This window comes from Neovison vison, chromosome 1 (genome assembly GCF_020171115.1).
Source record: "Neovison vison isolate M4711 chromosome 1, ASM_NN_V1, whole genome shotgun sequence".
Lineage (NCBI taxonomy): Eukaryota > Metazoa > Chordata > Mammalia > Carnivora > Mustelidae > Neogale > Neogale vison.
Genome location: NC_058091.1, coordinates 6,501,138 through 6,518,472, shown reverse-complemented (window position 1 = coordinate 6,518,472; position 17,335 = coordinate 6,501,138). Strand labels below are relative to the sequence as shown.

The 17,335-nt window shown below is 43.3% G+C and overlaps 1 protein-coding gene across 2 annotated transcripts in view; it reads right to left on the bottom strand.

Moving 5' to 3' along the window:
• The window catches only part of PRKN (parkin RBR E3 ubiquitin protein ligase), a 1,310,068-nt gene that overhangs the window by 555,241 nt on the left and 737,492 nt on the right, over positions 1-17,335 (bottom strand). For both annotated transcript variants that reach the window (XM_044242625.1, XM_044242633.1), the window contains exon 6: positions 6,763-6,878. In XM_044242625.1, coding sequence (XP_044098560.1) covers positions 6,763-6,878 — 116 coding nt within the window. The remainder of the gene's footprint in view (positions 1-6,762; positions 6,879-17,335) is intronic.

Genomic DNA, 17,335 nt, shown 5'->3' with positions numbered 1-17,335 from the left:
TTTGAAAGCAAGGAATTTATAAGAATACATTTATATCAAAAAAAAAAAAGAATACATTTATATCAAACAACAATGACATCAAAAACACAAGTCTTTATGGGAAGAGTTGAGGAAAATTATAAAGGTAGGGCCAGTTCTTAGATTTAAGGTCCTACTAGGAGCTGAGTTTTAAAACATGTTTCAGGAAAGTTAAAACTTGACTGTGCACACTTCTCCAATCAAGACATACAAATGGCTATCAGACACATGAAAAAATGCTCATCATCATTAGCCCTCAGGGAGATTCAAATTAAAACCACATTGAGATATCACCTTACACCAGTTAGAATGGCCAAAATTAACAAAACAGGAAACAACATGTGTTGGAGAGGATGTGGAGAATGGGGAACCCTCTTACACTGTTGGTGGGAATGCAAGTTGGTGCAGCCTCTTTGGAGAACAGTGTGGAGATTCCTCAAGAAATTAAAAATAGAGCTTCCCTATGACCCTGCAATTGCACTCCTGGGTATTACCCCAAAGACACAGATGTCGTGAAAAGAAGGGCCATCTGTACCCCAATGTTTATAGCAGCAATGGCCACAGTCGCCAAACTATGGAAAGAACCAAGATGCCCTTCAACGGATGAATGGATATGGAAGATGTGGTCCATATACACTATGGAGTATGATGCCTCCATCAGAAAGGATGAATACCCAACTTTTGTAGCAATATGGACGGGACTGGAAGAGATTATGCTGAGTGAAATAAGTCAAGCAGAGAGAGTCAATTATCATATGGTTTCACTTATTTGTGGAGCATAACCAATAGCATGGAGGACAAGGGGCGTTAGAGAAGAGTAGGGAATTTGGGTAAATTGGAAGGGGAGGTGAACCATGAGAGACTATGGACTCTGAAAAACAGTCTGAGGGGTTTGAAGTGGCGGGGGGTGGGAGGTTGGGGTACCAGGTGGTGGGTATTATAGAGGGCACGGCTTGCATGGAGCACTGGGTGTGGTGAAAAAATAATGAATACTGTTTTTCTGAAAATAAATAAATAAATAATAATTTAAAAAAAAAAAAACTTGGCTGTGCAAACACGGTTATTTATTTATTTATTTTTAGTGTGCCTTCAGCTTGTAAACTGAAGAATGGCAGATGAAGGTGAAAAAAAGTGCAGGAATTCCCTAGGCAGCCTCAGAAGGAGCAAAGCAGAAGGGTGCGGATGGTTTCTTTCTTTTTGTCAAACGGGGTCATGCTAATCACTTCTCTAGTTTGTAATTTTCAAATTTTATATTTTAATTTTAAGGATAATATTTCAAAGTAAGTTTTAAGAAGCAGAAATACTGTTTTCCCCCCTCAGGGGCTAGGGGTGGGGTGGGAGGTTTACCAGATGTCTGGGTGAGTTGCAAGCTATGCACATGGGTCAGGGAAGGAACACAAGTGTCCCTGTGGTACTGGTCCCGTCATTTTCCTATGGCAGAGTGCTGTCACTCCCAGGTCGAACTGAGGCATCCAGGAGCATTCTGAACCTTTCTGATGGAATTTCTTTTGGAAATACATAACAAAAATTATGAGGCAAGTGATAAATCACTAAATTCTACACCTGAAACTAACATTATACTGTATGTTCACTAACTGGAATTTACATAAAAACTTGAAGGGGGAAAAAGAAAAGGAAATACATAATATAGCCATTCTGTCTTCAAATGGTGTACTTTCTGCTCTTGGCTCAAATTTTTGGTTGCATTTGCTTTGTTTTTTTCTTCTTTTTGTTCATAAAGGTAAGACTATGAGCTAAGAACCCTGAGTGGCTCAGACCAGCTCACAGCTGCAGGTAAGTGGAGGGGACCGTGTGGCTGTGGCAGATGGGAAGCTGCTGGTTCACATAAAATCTCAGGCTGTTTCTTCTTTAAGGGAAGAAACACATTGCTTACATACAATGTAAACTCAAAGGATACAAACCACTTACCCACATTCCATTTTAAGCCCGACACCCAGAAATGAATAACACATCTATGTTAGACACACAGACTTTAACATATCACAACCACATATGTGGGCTCTGGAAAGGAGAGTCACTGAAAACCTCATCTTTTCTTTCTGCATTGGTCAGCAGGCAGGACCACAAACCGGTGTTTTCTCAAATGATACGATCGATTCATAAGCTGTGAACAAGCATTGTTCCTACCTCTTGCAAGCTTTTAAAACCAGCCAGAGCCTTATAGATGACCTACTGCAAATCTCAGACTTTAAAAGGAGGCTGAAGGCCTAAGATAATATGTTAGTTAGCTTAGTGGTGCTGGGGATCCTGAAATATGTTATTAAATATTTATTAAAAATTGCTGTTACGAAGGTAGATGTAAGAGATGTTAACCTACTTGTACACAAATGTGTGTTTGTAAAGCACAACAATAAATACATTTCTATCTTGCGACCAATTCCCTACAATCCCTTTCAGAGGACAGAAACAGAATGAACGCTTCCTAACTCATTCTATGAGACCAAAATTACCTTAATGCTAAAACCAGACAAAGACAGGAAAACCCATACCTCTTATGAGTGTAGATGTAAATATCCTCAACAAAATATTTGCAAGTCAAATACAGAAGAGCTTAAAAAGAATTACATACAATAGTTAAGAGGGACCGAACCCACGTGTGTGGAGCTGATTCAGTACACGAATTAATACATTCCATCGTAGACTGAAACAGGCTAAACACTAGACTAAGAGAAAAATCACATGATAATATCAGTAGACACAGGAATAAGGTATTTGACAAAATCCAGCACCCACTCATGATTAAAAAAAAAAAAAAACTGTCAGAAAACTAGGAAAGAAACTTGAAGCTTTCCCCCTAAGATTTGTTCCAAGGCACGTGGGCCCTAACTCAATCACTCCTTTTCAACATCATACCGGATGTCCTTACTAATACAAGCAAGCAAGAAAAAGAAATAAAGGGTTGGGATAGGAAAGGAAGACATGACACTGTGCGTGTTCAGAGATGATGTAATAATCTATGCAGAAAACCTGAAAGAGTCCACAGAGTAATTCCTGAAATAATAAGTGGTTACAGCAAGGTTGCAAGATACCAGGTTAATATGCAAAAGTCAATCTCTTTCCCATAGGCCAGCGACCAACAAGTGGAATTGAAATTAATCCACTGGTTTTAATCTTTTATGTAGTTAATGATGCCTAATTTGACTAATGATGTGTGATTAGGGTACATACAAAAATAAATAAAAGAAACATAAAATATAAATAGATACCCCCAATTTGTATTTTTAATTCTGTAATTAAATAATGATTAATCTCCAGAAAGATGCGGTATTTCAAAATACAAACCAAAGAAACATGTTGAAACATACATTCACAGGTCAGAAAACCTTGTATTATCAAAGGACGCACTGATACGTAAGTGAATGAGAAAGTAAATACAGAGGTCATCCTTTTTTTTTTTTTTTTTTTTTCAGATTCTTCCCTAAAGCTTTCATACTCAGAAAGTTTTGCATTTTTCTCTCACAACAGAAAATGCAAATAAGCCAATAAAAAAAAAGAAAAGGCGAATAAGAGAGAAATGTTCAAACTTGCCAATAAAAATATTAGTGACAAAATTAATGTCCTTTAGCAAATAGGCAAAAACTAAAACTATGAACATAATACTGGAAAACATGCAGCAGGGAGCCCTCTCAAGACAGACAGTCATGGTCTAAAATGGAAATAAGCTCGGCGATATGCATCAAGAACATTAAACGTGTCCATTGACATTCACCTTCTGTTACCATTTCCACGACACTTAGTCTTAGATTCAAAACAAGCATTTGATGATTTTTGGAAAGGGATATAGATTTAAGGGTTACTTAATTTAATATTTTTAATTAGAAATAATTCAAATCACCAGCAATAGGGAAATGATGAGAATATTTCCAAACAATGAAATCTTAGGTAAATATTAAACAAACAAACAAAAAAACATGTTTTCATAGGATATTTCATAGCAAGGAAAATTTCTCATGATGCAATGTTAAGTGGAAAAAGCCAGATACAAAGCTCTAGGTACAATATAATTACATTTTGCACCGTCCCCTCCATGTATACACACAAATATTTAGGTGTACTCAAGATGCTAGAAGGAATTAAGCCAAAATCTTACTAACCATGAGGGTAAAAACATTCTAACATTTTTTAGTTTTTTTGGGAGTCCATCACTTCTGACTTAGAAAAGAAAGCATTTGTAGGAAGAAAAAAAGAAAGAAAGAAACCACAACAATCAGCAAAGTACAACATAAAATATCGGCGTGTCCTCATGCAGGCTTTTCTGACAGCCCTATGCATGAATCCTTCACCATAAGAAAAGAGTATTTTCTTTGTTTTACGTACAGGTTATTCCTCTGCTGCCCTCTGTAAGAAGGGACCTCATTCAGTCAAGTGGTTGGTTCTACACACACACTTAAATCTAATTGAATATAGTAGATTCTATTTTTAAAATCACCTCAAAATAATAATAGGAAAAATTTTATTGCAACCGACAATGTTCTTTTTCCAGCAGTTATCTGCCCGTGGATCTGAGGAGCGGCTAGTTTTTCTGGGTGGATGTTGTGAGTTTCTAACCCGAAGGCGAGAGCGCGGCAGCAGGAAGCGTGGAGGGCAAGGCTCAGAGTACGACAGCACGGTCAGGACTCCGTATCTTAATGCCATCTTTACCAGCTCTAATGGAAGGCTTTTAAATATGGGCTCGCAGGCTGCATTTCTGACTCTGAGAAAAAACTCATTTCTCCCAGGAAAACCCGAGACATGATTCTAATTTCTCAGTGCTGGCGGAGAGTCAAGCTCTTATTCTCAGGACTTCCCAGCTCCTTTCCCGAAATACCAGGAGAATCCGCGGCTCTTGGGTGCTGAAGTCACTGGCCATTTGCAATTGTTCACCTTACTAAGGGATGTTCGAAAGCTATGTTTTAGGCAATCCAGTGGCGTTCCCTATCACACCAGGAACTAAAAAGGCAGTGGCCAAAAAAAGTCCCATTTTTATCCCTTCTTGGAAGCCAAGTTTGTCTAACGGATGCTATTAAGGATTTCAGGCTTCTATTAGTCAACATTTTTATTTAAATGTAGGAAAGGATAGAAGTGTTATGTTAGGAGTATTAATACCCCCAACCATGAAATCACAGAGCTTCAGTTAACTTTAAAAGGCCACCCATCTGTACCCCAATGTTTATAGCAGCAATGGCCACAGTTGCCAAACTATGGAAAGAACCACGATGCCCTTCAACGGATGAATGGATAAGGAAGATGTGGTCCATATACACTATGGAGTATTATGCCTCCATCAGAAAGGACGAATATCCAACTTTTGTAGCAACATGGACGGGACTGGAAGAGATTATGCTGAGTGAAATAAGTCAAGCAGAGAGAGTCAATTATCATATGGTTTCACTCATTTGTGGAGCATAACAAATAGCATGGAGGACAAGGGGCGTTAGAGAGGAGTAGGGAATTTGGGTAAATTGGAAGGGGAGGTGAACCATGAGAGACTATGGACTCTGAAAAACAGTCTGAGGGGTTTGAAGTGGCGGGGGGGGGGGGTGGGAGGTTGGGGTACCAGGTGGTGGGTATTATAGAGGGCACAGCTTGCATGGAGCACTGGGTGTGGTGAAAAAATAATGAATACTGTTTTTCTGAAAATAAATAAATTGGGAAAAAAAAAAAAAAAAGGCCACCCAACACACTCTCAAGACCAAGGAGAGGCAATGCTAAAACACTCAGGGTATTTAGGTCTTTGCTTAAAAGCCTAGAACAAGCAGGTTTCTTTGAGTTCATTCATTAATTCATGTTGGGATTTCATTAGAAGTTCTTCCTGATATCAGGGCTAGGCCCCCTCTATTGCAATTTGAGCTTCTGGCCAACCTCAGAGAATATGGAATAAACCATTTATTTTACTCTGTTCATCTGCATGAAGTAAGGAGTTCTACTCTCACCCATCAACCCTGAAGACTCACTGGGCCCAGGTTTCCCTACTTGGTGTTTCCTTCCAAACTGAAATTTAAGTTTAGTCCTTATCCCTGTTTTTCTAATGGAGCATTTCCACATCTTCTTTCTTCTACTGAAATTAGAAGTAACCAGGTCCCATACTAGCTACATGCTTTTATTTGGGGCCTATGAATACACACCACGCCCTAATGTAAGCACAGGGCAAGTTACATGGGAGAACTGAGTGTATGAAACGACATTTTAAAGATAAAATGTCGGGGTACCCGGCTGGCTCAGTCAATGGAGCGCATGACTTCTGATCTTGGGGTTGTGAGTTCGAGCCTCCTATCTGGTTTAAAATAAAATGTTACGGATCATGCATCCCAGGAATAAACGGTGTCCCTAAATTGTTACGGCACTAACAGGAGCATCACGTTGTAACTTATTTTAGAACTCACCCATATTGATACACGAGCTTATTTTTTCAGTTTACACTACCTTCAAACCTAAGTCATCTCATGTATATCCTTAGTGCACTATTTGGCCATTGATCCCATTAAGGATTTGGCACTTGTAATAATGTGATGATATTGAAATGTACCCACATTGGGAGAAGGGCATCGAAGATTTAACCACGAAGCACACTCAGGATCAGGCAGTTCAAACAGTTGGATCGCACTGAAATACACCCACATGGCGCCAACGGCATCAAAGCAACGCAGACCCTCCTCAAGAAAAAGAAACCACTGAGCAAGTCCCCCAGAGAGACCGTCACTGGGAAAGCAACCTGTCGAGGCTGATGGTGCTTCCCAGCCTTACCTGATGTCGGTACACGTGATGCAGGTGATGTCTCGACTGTTTGTTGTGATCAGGTTCAAAGCGACTGACGTGTCCTTGTCGGAGGTCGGGTGTGCTCCACATTTAAAGAAAAATTCCTGCAAGAATGAGGACTCTGTGAGAAACTGCAGGCTCGGAGCCCGGCTGGCCCTTTCCCCCCGCTACACGTTTCCACAGCGAACGATCTCTCCAGGCAAGAGAGGAAATCTGTCCGGAGGTGTGGGTTAGACATTAGACCACATCAGATCTTCGGAGGGAAGCTAATGCCCTCATTTCAAACCAGTCAGCAACCCCCTTTGTAGGGGGGTCCGAGTGTCTCTGCTCATCTCCCTTTGCTCTCTCAGCGCTGGAGCTGGGGACAGGCCCCGTGCCCCCCGTTTGGCGGTGCCCTTCCGTGGTCAGGGAGTCCCGCAGCCGAGCACCATGTGAGCGCAGCAGGGAGCCCGCGACCGCATCTCACAAATGAGGAACGGGAGACCCCGAGCCGGGACATGATTTGCCCAAAGTCAAACAATCAGAGGTGAAGGCAGGACGTAACTAGACTTTCTTCCCTTCTTTTTAAAGATTTTATTTATTTGACAGAGAGAGAGAGAGAGCTCGCAAGTAGGCAGAGAGACGGGCAGAGAGAGGGAGGGGGAAGCAGGCTCCCCGCGGAGCAGAGAGCCCGATGCGGGGCTCGATCCCAGGACCCTGAGATCATGACCTGAGCCAAAGGCAGAGGCTTTAACCCACTGAGCCCCCCAGGCGCCCCGTAACTAGACTTTCTAAGGGGAAACCCAGTGCTTTTTCCACGGCGCCGCTCACAGTCGGTCCGGACGCAGCAGCGATGCGACACGGAGTCAGGGGCCGGGGGACAGCCCTGTAACCACGCAGGTGCCAGCACGCAGACTTCCTGAGCGGCAGAGCGGGACTCCCCCGCACGCTTCCTACAGGCTTTCTGCCTCCACAGGGTCCCAGGACGCCGTGCGAGGCCCGGACCGCCCGGCGCCGAGCCGCGGGGGACGCTCTGCGCCTGTGCGGGTCTCCTCGCCCCGCCCCGCCCCGCGCCGCCCCGCCCCGCCCCGCCCCGCCCCGCGCCGCCCCGCGCCGCCCCGCGCCGCCCCGCGCCGCCCCGCGCCGCCCCGCGCCGCCCCGCGCCGCCCCGCGCCGCCCCGCAGGCCCGTCCTGCACACGCGCTTTCCCTTCAGCTCTCCAGCGAGGCCACATTCTTTCAGCTGCCTGTATCCTCCCTTCTCAACCCAAATCTTCGTTTTGTTTTTCATCCTTCCCCTTGTTACTTCTGTGTGTCCGCGCACCCTCTACCCTTTGTGCACGGGGGTGCTCGGCGCCGCGGCTGCTCGGTCTCTTGCCCGGCCGCCCTCACACCTTCCACGACCACCACGTCCCCGAGGTGAGGGTCTCTGCTGCGGCCGGAATCCGACGCAAGCGTATGGCTGGACAACGGAACGCGCACAGCACACTTCCCCCGCACCCCCACTGGAGTGGAACTCCTCGGAACATGGACAGTAGCTCCCCTTCAAACACTAGACTCGCCCTCTAATTACAGCTCCAGATATTAAATGTTTTCGGCTTTGTGGGACTTTGTGGATCCTTGTCGAGCTTCTCGATCCTCACTGCAGCCCGAGAGCACCCACAGACAACATGCAGATGGACACCTCGCTCTGTTTTTACCTACGAAAACATTTGGAAAATGGGATTTTGTCCATAAGCCATCACTGATGGTCCACCCCTGATCTAGATGCTGAAGAATTATGGAATCCCTTATTCATACCTGTATCTTAAGAGTGTCCTGCAGAAAACGGGCATTAGATATATATTCTTTTTTTTAAAGGTTTTTATTTATTTATTTGACAGAGATCACAAGTAGGCAGAGAGGCAGGCAGAGAGAGGGAAGGAAGCAGACTCCCCGTGGAGCAGAGAGCCCGATGCGGGGTTCGATCCCAGGACCCTGGGACCATGACCTGAGTCGAAGGCAGCGGCTTAACCCACTGAGCCACCCAGGCACCCCTAGATATATATACTTTTAATGAAAAAATCAGTAGGTTTTTTCAACAGATTCTACCATCATCCTTTTATACATCTGACAGCACTACCCTTCATTTATTCTTTCCCTACTCGAAACTAAACTAAACTCATTCTTCTCTGACCTGAGATACAGTGACTAACATCTGTAGTTCTCAATCACCAGGTGTACCAGAATCACCTGGCTGGGGGGTGGGGGGTGTTACACTAGATGTTGCTGGACCCCACACCAGAGTTTTCTAATTCAGTACTGCCAAAGGGGGCCCATGATTTACATTTCTACTACGTTGGCAGGTGATACTTTTACCACTGCTCTGGAAACCACACATTTGAGAACCATCGAGTTATACTGACATCAGTGGTAAAGGGTGTAAACCCTGCTTATTCTCTCAGAAGACGACAGCTGTAACATACTTCGCTTATTGCATCTGCAAATGATACCACGTCTTGGGTAACAGGTGTTGCTCTCCAAATCTCTGAAGTGTGCCACTGTCTAGACAACTGTCCCAAACCCAGCTGTTCTTATTTGCAAGGGTCCTTCCAGTCCCCGATGGTATACCTGCTAGTTAGCCAGAGCCTACCCTACCCGGAGCAGGGGGCATACAAGTCGTCCTGCCTGCGGTCCCCAGCCCCAAAGATGAGGATGTGATAACGGTCCCGGCCCCAAAGATGAGGTGGTGACAACAGTCTTACTTTGACAGGTAGGGAGGCTGGTGCTTCTGTTTAGGTGTGTTCATAGTGTCATGTCTCTGAGCCTGATCTCTCCCTGGAGTGGCATGGAAATCATACTGATGAGTTTCTCCCCCCACCCCCCCTTTTTTTCTAAACAGGGAATGCTACCTTTAGAAATTTTACAAACCCTTCAAAGGCCAGTTCAAGGATGTTAAGAAAAAGATGTAGAGCAATTCCTGACTGCCAAAACAAAAGCAGGAGGACAGGAATGACCCTTACAAAATACACTGGGCTGGCTGCAACCACTTTCTGTGACATGAAAGAAATCCCACTCGTAACACAAAGTAATTCCTCCAGAACAGCTGAGTCGGCAGGGCTACTGAGAAGGTATTTCATAAACAGATAAATAGACAGTATTTATATTTTTTCTTAGCTTGCAAAAAACTACTGGTAGAGGCTCAACTAACAAATCACAAACTGTTCTAACACCAGATAAAATCCAGCCAGATAAAAGCCACAGTCCTTTTTATTGGAGGGAAATGGATGCTTACAGATAATAGTATAAATGGTTATAGATATTCAGAAAATTCCAGTATTTCACATGAGCTGATTAAACTAAGATACAAATTATCAATTCTCTTATTAAATATAGATATCACACCAGTGAATTTCAACACTTTCTCCACCGGTTTTTAAGAAAGGAGGCTCTTCTGTGGTGCTAGACTGATTGGCAGGACCGGGGGAGGGTCTGGGACTTCACCCTGCTCGCAAGCTCACGTTTCTATGCCGCAGTGTCCTGGCTGCTGGCAGAAGACACGAGACTCCTGGGTCAGAGACAAAGGACTGCATGATTCGGAGCTCAGGCAGAAAGAAGTATGGGCACGATGACCATATCAGTTCCCCTGCTCCCCAACAACTATGGGATGAGGTGGATGAAAAGCTAGGTGCTACAAGTAAGTGGTTCTGAACTACCTACAGGGGAGGACCTGAGCTTAGGGAACCCAGATCTTTCAGAAGGAGCTGCAAGCAAACCGAAGGGTGATACTGTCTTTATTATACTGGACAATAAGCAGATCTCTCTATGACCTCCTTGAAAAGGTCGTCCAGAACAAGAAGGGAGTAGGCGGCTCCCTCACAACGTGCAGAAACGCAAGAGAACTCTGGAGAACTGTCTCCCTACAGCAGTGACGCAATTTCTGACTCATCATGAGCGTGATCTGGTCATTTCCTTCCCTATGCCATCAGTAGGCTCAGATGTAGGTAGTCTTTTGATATTTCCATTCTGCATGCAAAATACACAGACAATAAAGCAAAGCAAAGGAGAAAAACCTTTAAAAACAATTCTACCTTGGGTAGGGCATCTGTGACTCCTAGTGAAGGGAATCCTAGTCCCCTTAAATGTGGGTAAAGGAAGGTTCTCTAAGGGACCCACCCCACCTTTTACAAATGCTAGCTTAAGATAAATCAGCTACAAAAATAGAGAAACCAAACCAAACCAAAACAAAACAAAACAAGTCCTGTTAGATTAAATGAATTCTTCTACCCAGCCTGGAACTGTAGTTCCAATGGGCGGCTCATTTTAATTGGCTCCACATACTCAATCCTGGGAAGCCATAATTAATTAGCTATAGAGTTAGAAGGTTCGGCAGTGATTGGCCAGTTTTCTTTTTTCCAATGATAGTATAAACTATTTAAAAAATGGACCCAGAATAAGACTTTGAAAATGAGCTTGGCTTTATACTGCAACCATGTTCAATGATATATGAGTGTTTTCCAGAATGCAGCAAAGTCATATTCTTTAAGTTCATAGAAACGTACTCACATTGTTACCATTTCTGTAGACAAGACTATGATTCTTTCCTTCCGCTCTCAGTGAGTTATATTTTATCATAACTCACCTGTCATTGCAGACTTCGGAGGCCTGACCCTCTAACCAAATCAGACCCATAAACACCAGAAGTATACACCAAGGCAAGACCCATGAACATCTCAGTTCAGCTGTTGGTGGCATCTTCAGAAGCCACCCTCTCCTCACTCCACCCTACCACCTGACTCCTGACTCAACGCCAATGTCTCTCACAAAGAAGGAAATAACAGTAATTATGGAAAAAATAAATAAGGCAGCAAAACCTGAAAACAGATTCATACCAAGAACCCAGTTGTATAGGAACTTATAGGATCGGAAGCTAATTAGTTAACTCCAAACACAAATCAAAGTGTTCCAAATTTCTATGGAAAGAGCTGACAACTACTGTCTGGAAAGTCTTGCATGTCACAAGCACAAGATAGTTCTACAAACCTGAAAAAACAATGGTGAGACCCTTCTTCTTTGTTCTTGAACATTCTAACAGCTTTCATTGAACTTCCCAAGGTTAATGATTTTTAGAGATACTGCTTAACCATAGTATGTTTTCCAAATAAGATACTGTGTGTGTCTTTTGAGTTCATCTAAATTTGAGTTGTGTGTCTAAATTTGAGTTAATCTCCAAATCTTTCTTAGTTAATGTGCTCCAAGGAACGCACATCTTTCTCTTGATAAAATAAAAGGATCGCACATTTTCTACTAGAAGGCTGCAGTAAATCTGTCGTTTCTACTGAACCAGTAACTGGCCATGTGCATGGGTCAGAGTCAAGTTAGGGAAACACGGCCCATATCAGTAGATCCACTGCAGGAATTTCATACTGAGATCTAGTTTCCAAGGTGGTAGCAGCACCACAGGGCAGGAAGCCACCCGGAGATCAGAAGCGCTGGGGCTCGGACCACCGGCAGAGAGAAGTATGGGCGGCTGGGGGAGGAGGAAGCTAACTGCTGGAACTGGGAGGGTGAGAGGGGCAGCCACTGCCAGGATTGCTGCTTTCTTTTTTTATTTTTTAAAATATTTTACTTATTTATTTTACACATACACACACACAACACACAGCATGTGAGAAAATACAAGCAGGGGGAGCAGTAGAGGGAGAAGGAGAAGCGGGCTGCCTGCAGGGCTCGATCCGAGGACCCTGGGATCGTGACCTGAGCCAAAGGCAGACACTTACTTGACTGAGACACCCACCTGCCCCCAGAAATGCTTCTTGAAGAGAAAGCAAAAAATACCCTGGCATCTTCTGCCTTCTCTCTGAATAACCAGCTCCCACTAGGTCTCCCCTGGGCAAAGCCTGCCTGAAGCAAGGACAGGGAGTCTGGGAGCTGATGTTTGCCACGGCCAGCCCAAAAGCCCAGTATACCACACAGAGAGGGGAAGGGCGGGGGATTCTAGAATCAAGCAGCATTATATATATATATATATATATATATATATATATATACACATACATATATATATATGGCATAATATATGTATTATATATAATAAATTGTAATATATATTGCAATTTATATATTGCTATATATATTATATTATAATGTTGGTATATTGAGTTTAAACTCAAATAGACCTATTAAAAGATTAAATTTTCAAATCAGAGGGACCATTGTTACTATTTATGAGAAAACTGGTAAGGAGCACATTACATCTCTATCAGAGGGCCTCACACTTAGCAAGTTACAACAGACAACTTTTCACTTAGACTCAATATAAAGGCATCTCACAGCTAAAGCTTCTGTCAGTAGCCAGCAACAAACAGAGATCCCCACTGGAGGCTCTAACAGTTCCTCATCAGGTTAGATCACATCCTTTTGGAAGGAACAATGGATAGTTTTCAGTCTTATTATCCATCATTATGGATAATAATCATTATTATTCATGTTCATGTTATAGCTTTCATTTTCCCCAAGCCAAAGCCTGACGCACGGCGTGATTGCCACACTCTCCACTTGGTTCCTAAGGACAGTCGGTGACTGAGCCATGCCGAAGCCTATTCCCTGTGACCTGAGAGCATTTTGCCTCCTACGCTCACTTTGTGTTATGTAACTCCAGAAGTTAGTTCCGTTATTTTGGATACAAAATAACTCTGCAACTTGTTTTACTTGTAGATTTTGTTAATTTAACAATGTCTGTCATAACATCAGGTTACACTTAAACAAACAGAATCTCAAAAGCTAATAAGCCTGTTACTGGGTTCACTAACAAGTTTGTTTTCTCTTAATAAGGTGTTAACAAAGAAAGAAAAGTCGATATATTCCCATAAAAAAGGAAACTATGTCAGTACTTGACGAGAAGGACAGCTGCTGACTGTCCACACCATGACCACTGCCAAAGCCTTAAGGGAGGGTGTATGCCTCCTCCATGGCCCTGCGTGGGTTAATTACGAATGCGTGCATTATATGCACAGAAACTCACAGAAATCCACGGCAGGTGTGCATGCACACGGCAAGCCCATTCTACGCAGCAGAAAGTCTTCAATGTCAAGCCAGCAAGCACGTGGCTCTCTAATGTCACCACTGGCCAGGTCCGCGGTATTTCTACGTTCATATCACTACAGCTATTGTTAAATCTCAAAAGTATTTTAGAATTTTTATCTTATTACCAAAGTTAAAAGTAGGTCCATTTCCTGGGCTAATATATAATAAGTAATACAAATAAAAATTGCTCTGAAAACACAAAGTTTTCTCTCTAAATATGCCAGTAACTTTTTATTTATGGCAAAACCTGACATGCATTGGCGTGACATTATTTCGTCTATATTTGCCCAACTCGGTGTCACTGTTCATACTTTTCACTGCAAGATCATTGTTTGTTTTTTTAATGATAAGGTGTAGGTATACAGTCCCGGAGATATTCTAGAGTCAAAATGTATGAATTGTAAAATCTTTCTACAATCAAAAAGTTTTTAAATTTAAAACAATTCTGACCCCCACGGTAGTAGATAAGCAACCGATTCTACACCTAAAATTGTCTTAAATTCTTACTGATCCTGCGGGACAATCCTTCAAGTACCAGATGTGACTCTTCCCATTAATCACAGCAGTGGTGGTTTGGGCTCAGTCCACATGAGCAGCTTAAGCCTTCAGATACGTATATAAATAAACCCACGTGGACTTCCCACGTTTCCCATTGCTACTAAATATAAACAATTACACAGGTTTTAATGCCACATGCCTTCAAGAAGTCTAACTTCAAAATCAAAGCTATAGATATCACCCTGCTTATCTTCCTCATCCACACCTGGATTGGGAGTTCTTCCATGTGCCTGACCAGAAGTTTATTCTACTGTAACACGCTCAGTCATCTAGTTATTGTTTTAGGGATAAACGGGGGTGGGGGCAGTTGTTCAACATTGCTGAGCATTTCAAAGGATTCCTGATGAGTAAAGAAGAAGATCAGAAGTCATTACAGATGCTTTTGAAATGCATGGTTTTAATAGATGGCTTTGTTCAGACAAGAAAAAAGAACAAAAACAAAAACAAAAACAGAACAACAAAAAAATGGAACTCACAGATACAGAGAACAGACTGGCAGTTACCAGAGTGGGGGAGGGATGTGACAGGTTGGGGGTGGTGAAGGGGTACAAACTTACATTTAGAAATAAGCAAAGTCGCAGAAAATGATCCCCCTTCCCCTCCCCAGGTAATTGCTCAGACGTGCTCAGATCTTTGTACCTCCCTTTCTAGTCCCTAGTCCGGGGTGTACAGATGGCCAACTCAGTCAGAACAGAACATTCCCCCACCGCAACGACAGAGAAAGAACCTGTCTGAGAACCAAGCCAGTGTTCAAAAGAGAACAGAAATAACAGACAGAAAGACAGAGTTCCAGCAATGGCCTTTGTGCCCTGGATCCACCTGTGCCTGTCATCCTGGTTACCTAAGTTATTATATCTTCTGTAAGCAATAGCCATGCTTCCAGGGATTTTTTCCCCCCAATGTTTACCCATTAAAAATTAAAAAAAAAAAAAAAAAAAAAAGGAAGGAAAGGAAAGAAAAAAGGAAAAAGAAACGAAAAGAAAAATAAAGTGCAATATTTTCTCCTGGCCCGGGCTTGAGCAGTGTCTGAAGATCCACAGGTAAACAAAATCCCTTAAAGAATCCATAAGCTTGGAGGAGAAAGACACTTCAACAAACATTTGCACACACACACACACACACACACACACAAAAGTGGCCAATTCCTACAGATGCCTGAGCCATGGGGATGAGAGAAGAATGACCAGCTTGTGGGGGAATGAGATTTTGCTTTTGAAGACGTGTGCACTGGGTCTTACAAGGTAAGAGTCTGGCAGGCAGAGAAGATAGGGCAGTGAGCAGGGGAACAACGGTGTGTAAGAACTCCCGCTGCGGGTTCAGACCCGCTGGAGTGCACTGGGCTTGGGCAGAGGCATAATGCGAACTGCGTGATTCCTCGTGCATAGAAGCACGGATCCCAGCCCATCAGACTCAGGCTGGTGCTTTGAAAGCCTGGGGGTGTGCCAGTCTCCCCACTGACGAGGACTGACAGGGTGGCACAGAGTGTGTGCATTCTGACTAGTTTTTCGTCGCCAACTTTGAAGGATCACCCTTTCAAAACAGGTTTTTGATTTAACTTAGCAGTGCACAGAAACTTCCAAGACAAATTTCCACATTAGCTTTCAGAATGGAAAACAGGATTTTCTTTTTTCTTTATTATCTTGAGAAGGCTTTCACTGCAAGGGTTGTGCCCTATCACTGGAGAATTTTGACAGCAAATGCTTTGACTATCGTCATCAATGTTTCTCAGCGTTTGTGCAATGTTATCCTGCTCTCAGCATCCCTTAAAGGTCCTTGACTCCAACGTTTCTGGAATATAGGGGCTGCCATCGGGTTGTATTTATTCCGTAGGGGACGGGCCCCCTGAATGTGAGCTGAGAGGCCCTGACCGACAGAGGACCCATCTTTTCATAACATCGAATTTTCTCCCAGGAATTCCTGGCTGGTTCAGGAGAATCTGGTTAACGGTTTACCCAGTACCGCAGGCATTCTTTCTCCAGGTCTGGCATACACTTGACTAGTGGTTGCTCACTTTCCTTGCATTTCTGTCGCCATTCCCACCATGCTTGGGCACGTAACTTCCCTCCAGCCACAACAGTAGTTACTTATGTGGTATCATCGGCTCAGTGTACAAGATGAGTATATCTTCTCCTTAAATTTTGTAGCCTAGCCAGACTATAAAAGACAATATTCATTATTCTGGCTGTTCTTTATTTCCTTTAGAAGCTAAAGGTTTCACAGGCTCTCATAATGTGTCGGCTTGAAAGCACATAAAGGCATCACAGCCTTTGCTGGTTTCATTATTTAGGCAAAGCTCTCCAGCTTCTGTCCTCAGATAAATAAAATAAGATGTTACAATATTTTGTCGTTAACATAGCATTTCCTTTTGTAATCCTCCACCGCTGAATACACAGCCGACCTCCAGGAGAGGACACATAAACAAGTATCTGTTAGCTGGATATCATTTGCAAGGAACTGAGGGGACAGGTCATAATTTTGAAAATTTCCAGTGACTCACCATCACTGGATGAGTTGTGCTCCCACTGATTTCTAGGCATTCTCTAGAAATTGGCAGTTATTTTACATTTATTTCTAAATGTGAAAAAAAGCCCTCATTCTATTCAATAATGGCAAATAATGTGAAAAGATTGTTGAATCCTGTCATTTTTTTCTGCTTATATATGCTTCAGCTCAAGCACGCTGCCCTGAGCAAGGCCTTCGGAGGCTTTCCAGTATCAGCCTCACCATCTTTCCCTCCCCCCCCCCACTCCCATTTCAGCCATAAAGACCCTTTTCCTGCCCTAAAGGCTGTGTGTGTTCTATTGCCTTTGATTCCTTACACACAGGATCTCCCAACATGGACTTTCTCCTACCTTTGCCCTCGAAACACCCAAGTGTCCTTCATGGCTCAGCTTACAAGTCATCAGCCCTCAGAATCTTCCTGATTGCCTAGGACTGGTGAGAGGGATTTCCATGTTACCC